We start from the raw sequence: 18,448 nt of genomic DNA, 5'->3' as shown, positions 1-18,448 counted from the left end.
ACAGCAGTAGCAACCCTTTCTTGTGACATCTGAAGATCCTCATTGTCGGTGTCTAAGTGCTCTATCAAGTTGCTCTGCTTATTATAATCTGTTGCTTTCACTCTAGCGGGGCTGCCTCCTATAGCACCTAAACATTCTGGGGAGCTAAGATGATCGGTGAGGAAGGCAACCCAATCAGATTCTTGAATGTTGCAAGATCCAAAGCTCAATGGGCTCGAGTTGAACTGATTGATTAGGGCCCAGAATTTGTGAGTTTCGGCTCTTACTCTCGCACATTAATTTACACCAGAATTGATTGTCATGTATCCGTTTGTCCTTAGTGATCGCCAGCCTGAGTGATTTTTGGGCTGCCTGATACTGTTTTAAGCATTCGCTGTTCCCTGGCATTTTTGCCAGTAGTCGTAAGGCATTGTTTCTGGCTTTCTTAAGTGCCTTCGACTGTTGTGAGAGTGCAAACTGGCGTGGAAGGGATCTCTTTGGAGAGTACTGATTTTTTGAGAAAAGGTCAATCAAATGTGAGCAGAGCATAGACCATGTCGCTATCGGGGAGGCATCCTGATCCATTCCACCTCTTATGAACTCCATGCTTACATGTAAGATCTTTCGGCTGATGTCTTCGCTCCATCTCAGGCGCTTTAGGTTTTCGGAGTATATTCCCCTGCTGGTTAAGGGTGCAGATTTATGCTTCACTGGTTTTGTTTCGAAAGCTATGACCAGAGGCCGATGATCACTTTCAGTTCGTGGGTGTATACTAAAACTGACCAGACATTGAAGCAAAGCTGAATTGCAAATGGAATAATCCAAATAGGATCGTTTCTTTCCATTTGTCCAAGTCCAATTAGGGGGGGTATCACCCACCGACCTTCCATTAATAACCAGGTAACCTGCACTATAGAAACGCATCGCACAGGTGTCCCAGACTGCAGAAGGCTTGATTTGCCGGTTTGGTTTGTGGCTCTGCCTCGTTCAAGGGAAATAGAAAGGGCCCCTCAGTTTCTGTTAGCTGCCACTGGAATAGATTGGTATTAAAATCCCCAGTGACAAAGCAGTCTGAGTCAGGGTACTCCGTGGCTAAGTCACTCATAATTTCCGTTAGTCGTACCAGATGTGCTTTTTTTGTGCGGATGTTTGGATTAATATACACGTTTAGGAAAATGAGTGAACGTAGTTCACGCCATGAGTTGATTTTAGCCCCAAGCAACCAGTCTTCATCCAATTTTTGTTGTGTTATTGGGCCCTTTATATATAGTGACATCCACCTTTTGAATGACCATATCGGCACCAGTTTATATCTCTACCCAGCACTAAAAAAAAAAATTTAAGAAAAGGAGGAATAGGTCTTTGGGACTGAAAAAGTCTTTGGGATTTAAAAAAAAAGTCTGGTGGGGGTTTGGCGGGGGGCATTCCAATCTACCACATCCCAGGTGCACATGGATGCAAGAAAGGAAGCACAAGTCTGTACTTTAGCCAAAGAGTCTGAAACTTACAATAGGGCAAGTTGCCAGAGGTATACTTATCAAAGAACCGTGTGACGGCAATAGGACATATACATCATCTTATCTCCATTACTATTGCATGTGAAAGTGAAACCAAAAACGGATAGCATATTTGGGTGGAGCAAAGTCAGTTCAAGACCTACTCTCTCCCGAGAGGCAATGAAAATAAAGTACAGACCTTTAAATGTTAGTGGTCATTGTGGTACTTTGGCAGAGATAAGCAGAAGAGTAGGCTTGCTTATCAAGCCAATTGCCATCAAAAGGGAGAACCTGGTGGACAACGCCGTAATTTAAAGAGTCACAGAAAAAAAACTGTGGCAAACAGCCCAACAACCCCAAACATGTGGCCACATAGATGATTTAAACTCGATGGGGGGCGGGGGGTGCGTGTGCGCACATACATCCACACACATTTTTTTTAAATGTGCTTGAAAGATTCGGGGCTCATGTGCAGTCCTGGGCAAGTGATTACAAGAGCAATACCTACAGTAAACTCTAATGTGCAACCATTTCCCTAAAATCCTCATGTTAAATAAAAAAATATTCGGCACTTGGCTTTAGGATAAAAAAAATATATATATTCAAAAGCACCATAGAGTCCTTTCAGTCCACACATCAAAAATCTTGCTCTCACCTCGAAGGTTCCCCAGTCGACAGTCCCCATTTAAGTATTTCTCACTTTTAGCACCTACCAATTTCGCTTCTATTCTGCATAAGTCATATCACTCTTAAGAAATACACTGCTGATCTTTCCTTTCCCTCGGACTACAGCCCACGGTCTTTCAGTGTGCGCTCCAATGGTGTCTTCATGTCAAACGCTTGTGAACAACATTCCCCTCATTGCTACCTTGAAGGCATTGCTCTATTACCAATAGCCCCTACATTGTGTTGAAAGTAGCGGGTTATAAATATGCACGAGCTACAAATAATAGTTCTGTAAGAGCATCTGTTTCAAAGTGAGTATATGTTTACTATTTTGAGATAGATCGAAGGAACAAGGGGGAAGCATCATTTTCAAAACAGCATACACTCATCAACCTACTGGAAGAAGTAACATCTGCAAGTCTGAGTCATTTAGTAAGCTTCCTTTACTCCACAGTACAAGGTACTAAACTATTACGCAATCTTTAAAAGCAGACTCCCACAAATAAGAAACAAAGCTGGCCACCGACATGGTTTGGAATAAAGCACACAATAAGAAGCTATGTGCAAGCAAAATAAGCACCAGGAAATGCCTGGCACATGAACAAACATTTGTAAAGGTTAGTTCAAGCCAGAGGTAGCAGTATATAAACACCTAACCTGAAAAGGGTCTTTAAATGGTATTTAAAATATTGTCTCAGCAGCCTATGTTCTACTTTCCAGTTAAGCATACATAGCATACAAAAACAGGACAAACTTTCAACCAACAGAAGTCTTGGATCAAAGGAACACAGAGGTGGAGAGCTCACGACAACTATTACAATAATGGGACACAAAGGCTGGCAATTACTCGGAATTGTGGACTTGAGGAAGGATGTGACATAGAAGCAAATACCATGAGCATCTCAAGCCTGAAACAAATCTAAGCATAAAACTGTGATTTACAAAACAATTCTTATTGTGAAAGGAGATGGAAAATGGATTCCCACATCGATCCCTCACCTAACCATTTACTCTGGAAAGTGCCCATTTCGAGAGGCACTTCTAAGGGATTACAGACTTTATAAAAACTGACGAAATGTGAAAAGGCTAATATCTCTGAATGTAAAACTAGCTGCCCCGCCAAATGCATTACGTTAAAATGCAGCAGTAGGCCTTACTGAACAATGGCAAGACAGGAGCTTACAGAGATTCCAAGCACTACAGTTGTCAATTAATCTGGTCGCGGGACAATCTTTTGGCACAGATTTTTCACAACTGAAAAGCTGGCACTTAAAGGCCCTTAACTGCTGCTATTTTTTAATTTTAATTTTTTTTAATTAAAGTTTTAATTGGGTATCCAAAAAGTGATACAATACAATCCAAAAGTCATGACATTACAGTGGTGTGTACCAGCCAAATACAGAGCAGAGATGTGAAACATATACGCTTATCCAAAACATTTATACAGTGATAGCCGTGATGCCCGATGACTGCACAGAGACCTCAATCGCCTTTACAGTGTTACCTAAGACGGCTGTACTCAACCCAGCAAACCACCATGAAAGATGTCGCTTCCAGTGTGTGCTATAACAAGCAATCGTTAACTACCTTGAGCATTAGTAGGCTCCTCAGTTTTATGACTCATATGGGAGGACCCCCCCTATACTGCCACAGCTCCAGCGCCCCCGGCTGTATCGGAATTCTTAGAGTGCGCCCTGGCCCACTCGAGAAACTGCTCCCAATCTCCCTTGGTCTGGAGGCTGGCGGCATAAGCGCCCAGTACGCTGCCAACTGAGTTTGGCCATACGTGACTTCCCTCAACCAATCTTTAATTGTGGGTTTCCTTCGCCTCCCCCAAACAATGGCTACCTGTCGTCTAGCAAATAGCAAAAGCAGTGCATGCAACCTACGCTTTTTAATGTGCGTGTGTTTAACATATCCCAATACGCCCAACACTGGGGAGGGAGGCATCTGGATGCCCAGGATCTGGTTGATAACTGCTGCTATTCTTAAAGGTGGTCATGGAAAATGAGACACGTTTCCACTATAAGACTGAACAAGCATTTGCAATGCAAAAGGTCTCGCATTTGCGAGAGTTTGAGCTATTGGCATTGTAACTGACAAAGCCTTTTATTTATGCGATTAAAAACCTGCAAGCTGTGCGTAAACAGGCACTTTGCCAGTCTTGCTTCTCATAAGCAAGGACTATACGTACTAAGTGCGTGTTTATAGACCGCTTGCAGGTTTTCAAAACAAATGAATAAAAAGGTATTGTCATTTACAATGCCAATAGCTCCAACTCTCGCAAATGCGAGATCTATTGCATTGCAAATGCTTGTTATTCAGAGATGGAGAACTGATAACCGAGATGTTGCGGAACTCGAACAGATGAAGATAGCCAAAAAACAGATAACAGCTTCCAGCGGTCAGGGCTGTGCTTCCCGGCATGCACCAGCAAGAAGCCCCCTGCCCTTGTTTGATATACAAGGAACATAAAAGTAGGGTGAAAACAAGGGCCAAACTATCCAGTTCTAACACAGAGGTGACCCCATTATCTTACAAGTATGCGAGTATCACTTCAGCCAACTTTCAAAAATCTCTCCTCAGATTCATATCTTATGCTTTTTTCAAGTTTTCTGTTCTGCTTTTTTTCCCAGCTAGATGCTCAGACTTGATCTCACAGACACAAAAACAGATCTCCCATACTGAGAAGGCTAGGAAGCAGGCCCTGGTTTGTGTTAACTCGGAAGCTGAGCGCTCAGATTATATTTTTAGATGGGGCAAAGTCAAAAGCCCTGACTGTTTCATAGTGAAAAGTTCTAATGTCTACAGTGCAAAGATGTATTTTTATTTTTATGTCAAATTACGATTGTGCAATTTAGCCATTTTCCCTGAACAGCACTGCTCGCGATTTTTTTATTTCATATTTCAATTGATCCACGAGATTTTAAGTGTGACAAAAACTAGGAGCATTTGCGTTATTTCGTAAGTGCGTCGAGACATTTTATTTGTCATTATGCATCATTTTCAAATATAGTGACTGCATGTATCGCGTAACAGTGAAAATAAAGTTGAAAACGATAGCTGCCCGTATGGGTCTATCCTTACACATCTGGAGTTAATCGATCAATCAGGATTTGTAAAGCGTGGCAAATCACATGCGAGGGTCTCAAGGCGCAGAGTTGCTAGCTGCTTCAAGGTTCTCAGAACATTCGAACAGCCAGGTCTTGAGCCCTTTCCTGAATTCCCGGAGCGATGAGGCAGTCCTAAGGCACAGGGGAGTAAAGGTCTATTTAGCCTTGGGTCATATCACAAGCACCCACTTTCTTCGAAGCTTTCCAGTGACTCTGCTCCTGGTAAATGTTTCACAAGCCACAAAGAAGCCCCTACAGGTACAAGACGCCCATCTATACAGGGGTTGGAAAAGTCTTGCTAATTTATTCATTACTGATCGAGTCTGCATGTTAAAGATTTTTGTATGAGGGATACCAGACATACTAGGGGAATATTAAGACATTCCCTAAACTGTACAGAAGCAAACAACTATTGGTTATCAGTAAACACCAATGGGAAACACTTCCCCTTATCTCACAGTTAAGGTGCCCTCAAAGTCAAGACTCTTCTGTGCAACAACAAACTACGCAGGCAGCATGGAAGTCTACCAATCACGTGGTGTGTTAGGGATACTCATGCGCTATGCTGCTTCGATGCATTCCGACATCGACGCCAGTACTGCATAGCCAGTGGCCAAGGACGCATGTGCAAAAGTTAGAACACAGGCGCTCCTGGTATGGCTCATCACCTCCTGCCCAAAAGTCCTAAAACAAAAAGGTAAGTCAGAGTCATATTTTATACAGAGAGTGGCCATCAGAGAAGCCCTAAGGACTCTTTTTTGGTCGCTGACTGACACCCCCGCCTGGGAGGCTTATTTCTCATACACGCTCCAGCGCCACCTGTTCGCATTTGCGTGGCACTCCCACAAGCGCACAACAATGCTCGGTGACTTCACAGCGCTTTCCAGGTCTCCAAGAAACAGAAACAATGCAGTTTTCATATCTCGCTGCGATGACGCGAGGCTTGTTTTTGTGTACAAAGTTTAACACTACTTGAGACAACGTATGCCATGGGAGGCTGGGAACAAGATATCATTGCCAGCCATTAATCAAGGCGTTTGACGAATCTGCAGCTTGCTTATATATTGCCTCTTCTTGTCATTGCCTCTTGACAAAGATTGCACAGACTACTGTTATGCACAGGAGTTGGTGTTTTGGAAGGATGAAAGGCAAACTGGGCCCCTCTGGGACTTGAACCGGAGACCTGCGAGTTCATCTGTGCAGCAGGCGCATTACTCTACTGAGCATTCTCGCGGATTTCAGGCACTGCCCATGTCAGCTATAGAGGACAGTAGACTAGATGACTTAAAGTAGCCCATGTTTCTGACTTCTCCTAAAATAAAAGTAGCATATAAAGCATGAAAAGTTGGCCGCACATATGTTGGAACTAGAAAACTTGTAGACTTAAAAAATAAAATCCATAAATACATATTTTACGGTGACTCTTGCACCTTCCACATACAACGAAGGTCAGTTCAGAGATACACAGAAGGGGAGTTCAGAGGTCAGCTCTTCGACCCTTCAAAGCGATTAAGGATTGCACGTTGCCGTTTCCTTATTATAACTTTATTTTCAGTCTGTACATATGAGGAGCGTAAGAATATTTTCTTAAACTAAAGTAGGAGTGTTATGAAGTAGAAGAAAGTTTAAGCGCGCCATGCGCGGGCTGTGCTGAAACGCTGTGACCATCAGAGACGCCCGCGAGAAAAAAGAGGAAGCGCGCCATGCGCACACACCGTATGCGTGTACATCTCCTGTCCGGGCAGGCACGGCAAACAGGGAGGGTACAAACAGGCCTCCCTTCCAATTAAAGGCGTTTATTCTTGAGCTTCCACCCCGCTTCCTAAGCAAAACCGATGACAATAGTCTCACAAGCGAGCAACGCATCCGCTGCGTCGCTAGGCGAGACCTTAAAAACAGAGTTCATAGATATGATATGTACAGTAGAAAAGTTCTATTCTCTCTGTCTTAGGGGTATGGATGGAATGTGGTTTCTGTGGTATGCATGGTGCGTGCTGGGGTGTCTGTGTGTAGGGTGCGGGGGGAGCTGTATATGTTCTCATGATCCTCCTGAAGATGGAGCCAAACTGATCTCCACTGAAAGGCAACAGATGTCTCTCCCAGAACCTATAGACTAGTGAAAAGAATCTGCTACTCACCGGTGCATCTAAGCATGGGCAAGAGATGTGCAGATTATGGCAAATCACCTGAGCATTGCTCTCACAATTAGATAAAGCCATACTATTAGCACTGGGTATACACCAAACAAGCACAGGCATAGTGCAATAGTAACTTGGGGGATTTCCAATAGTGCACCATGTCATCATCATCAAAATACTTTATTCGGATACTTTATAAGCATACCATAAAAGTACATATCATAGTTTATACAATTTAAAAAGAAGGAAAGACAAATAACACAATTTATACCACAGTTATATCAAAACACAACTGATTTCCGCAGTTTAAAAACATTTTTTAAGAAAACAGTAATAGCAGCAATTGTATATTCACTATCCAAGAATTGTAGTGCTAGTAATGCAGGGCAACATTGTCTCAATCCTAGTTTTTTAAGCACTGGTACAATCCATCTTTTCCTAGGATTATGATAAAATTTACAGAAAAATAAAATGTTTAAGGAGGATTGTGCGGAGAGATCATCATCACACTGGCATTTACATAATATTCTTGACCAGTCATTCAATTCTGGAAAACTTAGAGACCTAAATATGATGTTTAACCTAAATCTAGTTAGCAAGAGTCTTTCGTATTCGCTAGTGACCATTGAAAGATAGGGCTGGATATGCTCAAAAGCCAGAGTTAGGTAGTGGGATTGAACTGTTGTTTTGTCCATTTCACTCAGTATTCTCTTTTCAGTTAAAAATTTCATGCAACTGGACTTTAAGTCCTTTCTAGACACATTAAGTAAAGTGCGGGGATCATAATAGTATTCCTGATGGCTTATCTGACCTAAGAATAGTTTAACATATTCTTGCCATCTTATGCTTTTTACTACGTCAAGGCCCATAGCATCTTTCACTATGTGGCAATTAAGAATCAACTCATCTGTAGTCCAGACCCTATGCCACAGGAGGACAGGCTGGATCTTTATCGTGTCTTCCAAGTAGGGTAAACCAAGTTCGGCATGACAGATAGAATTAGACGTACTGTCTGGTACAGACAAAAGAAATTTAAAAAACATTTTCCGTCATTTGCAATGTAGTAACGTTGGAGAAACCCCAAATTCCTGCCCCGTAAGTGGCAATCGCAATGCATTTTGCCTTATATATATGGAGTAATTCCTTCGGAGGGCGTCTTCCCAACTTGCTACTAAAATTTGCCAGTGCCGCCAATGACTTACTAAACAAGAGTCTTCTAGATTTGACTGCACTAGTCCAACTTCCTGTTTGGTCGAATAAAAACCCTAGATAAGAAAATGTTTTAGTGCAATCTATGTCCTTGTTATTAATATAAATAGTATTACACTTTATTTGAACCAGTGCCACAATTCATTACAAAAGTTTTTGAGCAATTAACAGTAAGACCAAGTTTGGACATAAAATTATTAAAAGAAGTAACTACCCTTTGAAGGCCAAGTGGCGTACGTGACATAAGAACCGCATCGTCAGCGTAGAGGAGCACAGGGATAGAACGATTAAATACTAATGGTAAGTACCTGCACTCCTCTACAAGGGTAGTCTCTAGATTATTTATGTACATAATAAATAAGAAGGGGGAAAGGACACAGCCTTGCCTAACACCCCTCCTAACTCTAAAACTTTTTGTACATTCCCCATCCAAAGCGCACCCTTGCGCCCATGTAAAGATGCCTTAAAAAAGGAAATTAAAATAGGGTCTACCCCCTGCTCCCCTAAAATTGACCACAGCTTTTCATACACGACGCAATCAAATGCAGCCGTTAGGTCAACAAAAGTCAAAAACAATCTTCCTCCCTTTGCCTTTGTATATTTATCAATTAAAATATGTAAATTTAATCCCTGCTCAATGGTCCCTAAGCCTTGACAAAAACCGTATTGTAGATCACTTATAATTCTTTGTTCATCTGGCCAAGCCTGCATTCTCTCTAAAATTACCCGACCCAATATCTTCACTGTGGAATCCAATAATGAAATTGGGCGATAGCAGGCTGGACTCAGCCTATCGCCTTTTTTAAAAATTGGAACTACAATGGAATCATACCAGGTCAGCAGTGCACCATGTCAGCATCAATAGTTAATGGTCGACGGAAACATCAAAACAGCTGTACTCCCAATAAGTATCCAAAGTTAAACGGAACCAAACCATTTTAAGAATTCTAAAGGGAGTTAATAAAAAACAGAAGACAACGTCCTCAGTCCTACAACTCCTACTGCCATGACATGACCATGACAGAAGAAGAGGACAGACAGAAGGAGGAAGAAAGGGTGAGGGAGAGATGAAATAAGATTTACATGGTAAGTGAAAGAGGGCGACGGTATTAAAAAAATAGAGAGTTTAAGTAAAGGCTAGAAGAGGCACAAAATACTGGGTTGTCACTCTGAAAATGAAAAGAGACTTTGATTACCAAAAGGAACCTTTAAAAGGACAGCAAAGACCTGAAGAGGTTTTGAGAACAGCACTACGCAGTATGTCGGAAGCCTTCACATTTAAGAATGAAAAACATGGTTAATGTACTGCGCAGCTCAATGGCTCGAGTGAGATCCCGTGTCGTAGTTCTGCTTTTGAATTTGATTGCCTTTTTTAAGGCCGGTTTAACACTTTCATAGCAAAAGACGATGTGAAGGTGAAAAAATGACCTAAGCAGATCAGTTAAATACGGCTATGAATGGGTTTGCTTCCCACGTGAGTTTCTACCTCTAAAGGAGTACTGAAAAATAACACTATGGTCCAGGTGACCATATGTAAAGCCATCGCAGCATCGATTCTAGAACCCCAATCTGTGCATTTTGAGGCCTATGGACAACTAAGAAAGAGCCAGCCATACTATGATTATAGTGGACAACCATAAAGAAATGAGAAGATAAATCTATAGTGCCCTGAGCGTCAGCATGTAAGCCTGCTACCATTACACCACACAGCAGGTCTCCTACAAAGATTTCACTATATTCTCAGGTATGGAAGAAATGTAAAAGAAACCAGCAATTACTCTGCCTGAGGCAGGCAGCCTCATAAGGCAACTATAAACAATAACAGGTTATTTATGAGAGACTTCTTCCTCGACACTGTAACAATGTCTGCAATATGTGACGCAGAGCAAGTGCTGTACAGTTGATATGGAGGCCATCAGCCACACTACACTGAAATGGACTGTGTCAGAGCGATTCTATAAATAATCATAGTCTACTCTGAAGGTGCCCCATAACAGCAGCGGTGCACAAGGCAGGCATACGTTCATTACCTGTTTTAGCTGCTCATCCATTCCCCAGCTGGGATGACTGCGAGGTGAGCCCGAAAGGTCATCAGAAGGGTCTTCCTGCTCCTCCTTTATTTCCACTGGAGGTGGCCCCTGAGGTAGCAGGGGTTCGGAGGTAGATTCTTTCCTGTGGTCAGGCTGGACCACGTGAAAGTGCTTTGTGGACACCATCAATGCCCTGTCAGTCACATCCATGCTGTCATGCAGGTCACCATGTTCTGTTTCCTCATCCAACAAGCTCTCATCATCGTCTTCATCCTCCTCTTCCTCCTCGTCCTCTTCAGATTCCGAATTAACACTATCTTGGTGAAAGCCCCGAGATACTCCAGCTGCAGGGTGGCCACGGCTCAGATGGCCCATCATTGGGCTACCAGTTGCTTTGACAGAAGTAGCAGCTAGAGAGGCCTGCTGGGCCGCCAGCTGTTGTGCATACAATCTCTGGGCCTCCCTTATCTGCCGCGCCCGCATCTCCATGGCTTGCGGAGCCAGTTGTTGCTGTTGCTTCTGTAGCTGCTCCATTACAGCTTCCAACTTCATGCCTTGTTTGGGGGGCTGACGCTGGGGAGTTCCACTCGATAACACTGGATTCAGACTGTCTGAGATCAACGACGGCTGAAACAAAAAACAAACCATGAGTTCAGGAGAATGTGGACATTTGAAATCTGCTTCGATAGAGAGTCAGATATTAAGCTTATTTTTACGAATTTAAAAGTGGTGAGCAACTCTGATACAGCAATTTCCCACGGGAAAAATTAGTCAATCATTTGTAAAGGAAGGAAGAGGGTCCCTGTCAAAAGTGGACACTAAAGAGGTGATTTATATAAAAAAAATGCAAAAGAAAATAGGCTGAAATGTCCAACTTTCTTTCTAAAACAAAGAGCAACATAGACATGCCCTCAAAAAAAGGCATGAAACTCAGTAAATGGATTATCTTTGTCTTTGAGTTTAAGTTTACCTCTAATTTTGTTCCATTTAGGTTTAAACACTGCTGGACGTGTCACTGATGAGATCTCATCTGTAAACAAATTATCAATCATCCACATACCTGCCTCCCTCACCACCACTGTTGCCTTCTTGATATAGTACACTCCACCCACCCGCTTACTTTTTCTACTTTAACATTTTGAACCCCCTCCTCCCCTACCCCTACAACAGACGGTCGGGTTATCCTTTGAACCTGTCGATAAATGAGTTAATTCTCAGCATGCCACCACCCACCCCGCCCATTTTTTTTTTTTTTACTACTGCCTACAGCAACCCAACAAGCCCGAAATCCATTAAGTTTGAAAGCCCGCTTTATAATAACACGGCCGCCAAAGTTTTCTGCATCTGCACCGATCAGCATATTAGATTCGCTGCCTATTTTTAGCCAGCAGTACGTTTTGCATGTGACACAAATGCAACGGTTTTGTTTAATATTTCAGATCTCGGGGAGACCCACAGCTCAAATCACACTTACTGCATGTGGTCGTGCCCACAACACCGGCCAGTATTTCTACAGGAGGGAACGATTCTGAGTAAGAGACATTGTAAGCACATAACAGGTGTTCCATGTTTAATTATCGAGCCATAAAAATCAACATAAGTTACACCTCACAATGGTAGACAACGTTTTAGATCTGCCTTAGTCTGTTCAAATGGCATTTACATTTTGCTTGCATCCAACACATTAAATCTGGGCTTGAGACTGCTCTAGCTGTCTCACCAGCCTCATGCTTTTTTCAAAATTGAAAACTTAATAGAAGTACACACATAAAGGGGCAATGTAACAGCCACTTAATCAACTGGCTGTCTTGTAATGCGAGTGAAGGTATTTTGCCCGATCGCATGTGTCAGTGCAAGAGCATGTACCTAGACTTTCCCCATGTCAAAGAAAACATCAGTTACAAACTAGGGACATGGCCATACCTTGGCTACAAATACTTTCAGGTATATGCAATTTCAATACGCAAATAAAGTATGTAATACACAGAAGTACCAAGCTCGCTATTGTCATGCTTTCTAGGCTGAGGCTACCTCCAAAAGCAGAACAAGACCTAAAAGGAAAATGTAATGTGCTCGATTATGCTTCTTTAAGTGAGCAGTACATCACTGATCAGATTCTATCAGCCTTGGAAGAAGGTAGACTGGTGTGTCAGAAACTAGATATACCTTATTTATTTTTTATTATTTACACAAAATTGGCAGTCTTGAATTAAGAAACAGTCTACCTTCTGGACTTAAAACATTTCACTATTATGGTGATGAGACGCCCAGGCCAATTACCATTTTCAGTAAAGCAGAAAATCTTAATTTCTCTAATTTCCTGCACAGGCTGTGCGAAGTCATCATTTGAGAATGCATATAGTATTAAACATGGGTACTCGCAAACATTTCCCCGGGGCCACAAAGTACTTGTTGTGGCATGCTCGCGGGACACACCAATGCTAGTAATGTGAGGGTTGGGGTGATGAAAGGTGGGCGTAGCGAGACGTGAAGCAGATGCATGGTGTGGACATCAAACTGAACCTTCGTGTGACTTCTGTCTGCCGCCAACACTCTATTCTCAAGCACCAAGAATTAAAGTCCAACTAAAACGTGAGAAAGAGATACTCATCTGGTGTCTGCATTGCAAAATGTGAAATCAGAAAACCTGGTATCAGTCCTCGCTTCCCCACTTGACAAAACTGTGTGATCCTAGGCAAATGGCTAATTTCACTTTGCCTCCTATTTCTTCATTACCAAATGAGAGCCACTTAAAGTATACAAGTTCAGGATGTGTGCTATACAAAACCTTATTGTGTTTTATTCAATTAACTATAAGGATGTTCCAATTATATAACAACCAAAGCTACACATAAGGTGCACCTGACAAATTACTTGCCTCTTGGTTCACTAATAAATTGTTTTCAGAATGGTGGCGCCATGAATGTTTACAAGATCATGTATGAAAACTATCACTGCTAATAAATGCCTCTCAATGCGTGAAACAATCTGATCTACTAAGGTAAACCACTCATGCATGTTAATAAAATAAACTCTTGCAAACTTCAAAAGAGTGTATCATGTTTTTAAATGTTTAGTGCAAGAGGTCTTTAAAACTAAAGGTGTTCCTAAAGATAAGTTGTCTAAGACACCTTCCTTTCTTATTTACCGTTAATTTAGTTAACGTGTAAAGTATGCACAATTGTTTAACAGCTTTCTGAATGTTCCTGCTCTGTCAAGTGAACAGCAGCCTAGTGCTGCTGTTCACCTGGGGGCCACAATGAAAGGTAAGGGTGGCCAAATACAGCACCCGGGCCATACTTTGTGTATCCCTGGTATAAAAGGACATTTACTGCAAATTAATGCCCTGCCCGTCAAAGGAGTACTCAACATCCATTTTCCCAAATTGTAGGTTTGGACTCAACAAGGTATTTATTTCTTCAAACAGAACGCTCATTGCCTCAAAGGCACTAAAACACCTCAACCTAACCAAATCCCAAATACATCCCTACAAAGGAATTAACTATCAGTTTATAACTGTTATTGAGTATTACATTACTCCAAGCAATCTCGTGTAAAAACATTCACATCCAAAAGGGTTAAAAAGGTGCAACCGTAAAAAAAAAAAAAAAAAAAAAAGATTCATGCTAGAAGGTGGACATGGTTGATAAATGATGCTTGCCCGGGAAAAAATTAACCATTTGCATGAATAAGGTTCGAAACATCTTTAATTTCTGGTATGAAATTAAATGACAAGGTTCTTCCACAAATGTACCTATGCATCTAAAGTTATGTCCAAAACTATTTATAAGACGTATAAAGCATATCTTATTAGTTGCTTTACATGTCAGGCCGGTTCCGCCAGTGGGCTCACTGGTCCAGGAGAAAATAATGATTAGTACTTTGTTAAGTATGGCCACCAAGCTTTGGAATGTCACAACAAACATCGACCACGTCAAAATTCCTTAAAATTGCAGACGCACTCATGGGAAGAGAGAGGATTATGAATTACAAACATACGACCAGAATACAAATGCAATAACTAATGAGCAGTATCCAAAGCTGGAGAGGAAACTGAATTTGAGCTGGCGATTGAAACGGTACTATGTCAATGTATATGTGCAGCTATTACAGCCGCTGGTTCCATGAGCAGATTCAAGGCCTTTAATATCTTGCAGAATAGGGGGAACAAACAATAGTATAGCAGTCTTACTGGAGAACGGTGCTTTCCAATCGAGGCTGCTACGAGAAATGATTAGTATGTTCTTCTTATTCTAAAAGGGGTTTCTAGCAGTATAGTCGTTTCTATGTTAGATATTTATGCACAATGTTTCAGATAGCGAAGAAGGAAACTTTTAGTGGATGCTGAACATTTGTTTTAAAGTTGCACAGTCCTCCATGCGGCGCCAAAGCATCCCTTGGTATGGCAAGAAAAGGAAAGTGTGTGGTCAGACCAACTGACCTTATGGTTCTACTACTTAACTAAGTGTTTTTTAGACGCGCCAGAGAAAGACTGACTAAGTTAATCAATGAGTACATTCCTATTGTTTTGTTTGGAGATCATCGGTACTTCCGTGTTTTGAGTCGACACTTGCTTTTTCACAAAAAAGGTCTTCAGGAGGGCAATTTGGGGGGTAGGCAGACTTGCAAATGGGCGAAAATCATTGTAGTGCGTAGTAACAGGTGTTTCAAGCCGTGATGTCAAGTAACATGAAGCACATGCCCTAAAATTATGCAGTACACTTGAGAGAAATCCCTGTTTAAACCATCAATATGAAGTGAGCAGTGAATGAGGAGGTTAAAATAATTGTCCGCTACGGAAAGACAGTTCATGTTCGTTTCAGGTGACTTCGCATGCATAAAGGGCAACTGCGCGTCTTCTACAATTCAATGTGAGCAGTGTGCGATACATAATCATCAAAGCAACCCCCACATTATTAACCCATACAATAAGGGTCTATTGCTTTAGTATCCTCTCTATACCCGTCACTTAGGCGGAACCAAGGCGCAGCAACAAAACACGGAGCATTTAGACCACGCCACCTTTCCACGAGTGTGCTTCCAAACCTCGCGGGGGTGTGAAGCACTGTGCAAATGAACATAAAATATCAACACCGGGTGTGTTGCATAGCCCTCAAGCAAATTGGAATATGAACAAACTCAATTGTAGAGTGTTCTTATATTTGGATGATACCAGTGCTGAATGTCACAAGTGCGGTTGACACCCCAACAGCAGTTATCCGCATTTATAGAGGGTAGCCCATTTCTAAAAATCCGAATACGTGACAATTCAGTGGATGGTGACCAGATTTAGGGAAAGACCAAGACACCACATTCTACCCAAGCAGCATTATGTACATGTCATATCGATATAATATATAGTAATGGGCATTTCGTAACAAACGCAAAAGTACAGAGGTGCAACTAAACATTTGTCATAGCGTCCACGCGTTATAGGCTTTAGTACAGCGCACGTTCTACCACAGGTGCGGCCACTTTCCAAGCAGGACCTGCATGTGCAAAGATAACAAAACCGCGACTTCGGTCTCGTGAGATCCAGCTCTTTCCTCCAAAAGACTCGCACCCGACATGCGCCTGCGGATCTATCTCCCACATCTTCCTTTAGTTGATTTAAACAACGTACACAAGAACCAATGATTTACTACTCGCATTATCGTCACCCCGCGCGCAGTGTGTACTTCCGGGCAGCCTACACATCCCATATGGTGACTTCTGTCCACACATCAGTTACTCTCGTGATGACACGCCCAGCATCTGCCCTCCCGTCATTATCGCCTGCTGATATTACCCCGCCCTACGGCGGTGATCGCTTCACAAAACATCTCACAACCAGCAAAGCTTTAACACTTACACAACCACCTGCCCCGCGGTGCTTACCGCCTCGCAGTAACACTGTCTAAAATCCATAGTCTCGGAGATCATCGAAACCCTCTCCAGTCTGGGGCCAGGAGCATAAACTGGTCACCGGCCACCTTGCCCTGATGAACCCCGTGTTCTCTCCCTGTCACATCGACCCAACTTTGGATTCGCTGATATACCCTCTCTTTGGGAGCTGGAAAAGTGCTCGGGTGAACTGAACTCTCATATCTCCTTTTCAAAACGAACGTTCCCTCCTTGAAGCGCTGAGCTCCTGCCCCGTCCGCAGGCTCACCAGCCTGCCTGCGTTCAAACTGTTTGCCATATCCAGAGATCTGTGCCCCGTCCGCTAGGATCCGAGTCACCCTTCCTTAGGTACGGGTTCTACCACCTGCTCCCCTCCCATTCTCACCAGGGCTCCACGGGCGGTGCTCGCGTTCTCCACCATGGCCGGGCCTCCCCGTACCCGGGACCGCTCTATCGGCTGAACTCTGCCCGTAGCTCAAACCTCCCAAGTCAGCTTCCACCTCAACGTCAGCCCCAGGAACACCTAGGCCCCGCCCGAGCACGCGCCCTGGGCGTACTGACGTCAACGTCGTAGTAAACCAGACGAAGAAAAAAAAGAAGGACAAAACAGCAAATGAGTCACAATGTTTTCCTACGGAAGCAAACTATGTATTTGTGACAGATCAGGCGTGAGCAGAAACGTGCACGTTACGCTGTTGAGATGAAAGATGTGGACGGAGCGCGCGTCTGCAAATGTAAATTTTTAGTGTAATGTGTTTTTATTAATATTGAAATCTGCATGCCGAAAGTAGAGGCAGCGTGCCAGTTACACGATTATCAGAATTGTTTTTATGATTTCACAAACTTCTACATTTAAGAATGATTACAACATAATCAGCTTAAAAACAGAGATTGATCTAATTTATATGTTACGGTAAAATCTTCCTTGTCACTATTGTTTCTTCACACTCAAGGCTTTCTGACTCCTCATTTTTTTAAATCCGAAAACAAGTGTCTATCGAAGGTATTTCGCTTTTACACTTTTCAGGTCTGATTTCCTCTTATTGATTTCTTCCATTTCAATCTCTTCACATGGAATAGATGCAAGTTCATTTTGATCGAATTATTGTTACGTGCAAGGGCATATAGAATGTTTTACTTGTATACTGAGTGACTTGGCATAGGTTGAACTTTTCTGTATAACGCGAAATACCTACACAATAAATAATGCAGCATGTTCAATGCACTGTATTTCGTTCACACATGTATGCCACTTTTCATGCTACACTCAATGTGTAAAATGTTCTGAGCTGTAGACTGAAATTTTCTTAAAATTATCACATTTTCTCATTTGTGATATTCTGGTGCGGAAATGAAGACGAAACGAACACTAAATAAAGTAGTTTTTGCAGCTTCAAATATTTATGGCTAAAGTATTGGTGGTGATGCACAGGGCACAGACAGTCCCTACTTATATAGCCATTACCAGCCTAGATAGTCACATTTTTCTGCGGCTTGCTGCACAGGAGAAACGATTCTAAATACATTTTGCCGAGCAACATGGCGTCCGGTGCTGGCGAATTTTTAAATGTCGTCAGCGCTCTAGCTCTTTTTAACGCTATGTAAACCATATGACGTGGATTTACAATATGGCTGAAAACAGCTGACGGGAGCGCCGTTATTTTAGCTTAATGTAATTTACATAGCGCGAACTCGACCAGAAGGTATTGGAGCTCTTATCACGAGTACAAGTAACATTACACAAGCAGACATTAACTTTTGTTAGCACAGGGAGATTAACTGATTTGCCTAGAATCACAGGATGTCGAGATTCGCCTAGACTCGAACCTGGTTTCTCAGTGCCAAAGTGGGCAACTCTGGCCGTTACCCAAATTCTCATCCAAATCTACCTGTTGAAAACCATAGATAAACATATTTTTAAAAGAAATGTGGTT

General features: G+C 42.4%; 1 protein-coding gene across 2 annotated transcripts in view; it reads right to left on the bottom strand.

The window, feature by feature from the left end:
* Window positions 1-17,056, bottom strand: part of ARID3B (AT-rich interaction domain 3B) — a 455,909-nt gene extending 438,853 nt beyond the window's left edge. For both annotated transcript variants that reach the window (XM_085643782.1, XM_085643783.1), the window contains exons 1-2: window positions 16,900-17,056; window positions 10,632-11,258 (exon numbers count right to left, since the gene is read on the bottom strand). In XM_085643782.1, coding sequence (XP_085499908.1) covers window positions 10,632-11,258; window positions 16,900-16,935 — 663 coding nt within the window. In that variant the 5' untranslated portion in view covers window positions 16,936-17,056. The remainder of the gene's footprint in view (window positions 1-10,631; window positions 11,259-16,899) is intronic.
* Window positions 17,057-18,448: the final 1,392 nt, after the last annotated feature.

The sequence above is a fragment of the Triturus cristatus genome, chromosome 3_1 (assembly GCF_964204655.1).
Source record: "Triturus cristatus chromosome 3_1, aTriCri1.1, whole genome shotgun sequence".
Classification (NCBI taxonomy): domain Eukaryota; kingdom Metazoa; phylum Chordata; class Amphibia; order Caudata; family Salamandridae; genus Triturus; species Triturus cristatus.
This window is presented reverse-complemented; position numbering and strand designations above follow the sequence as displayed.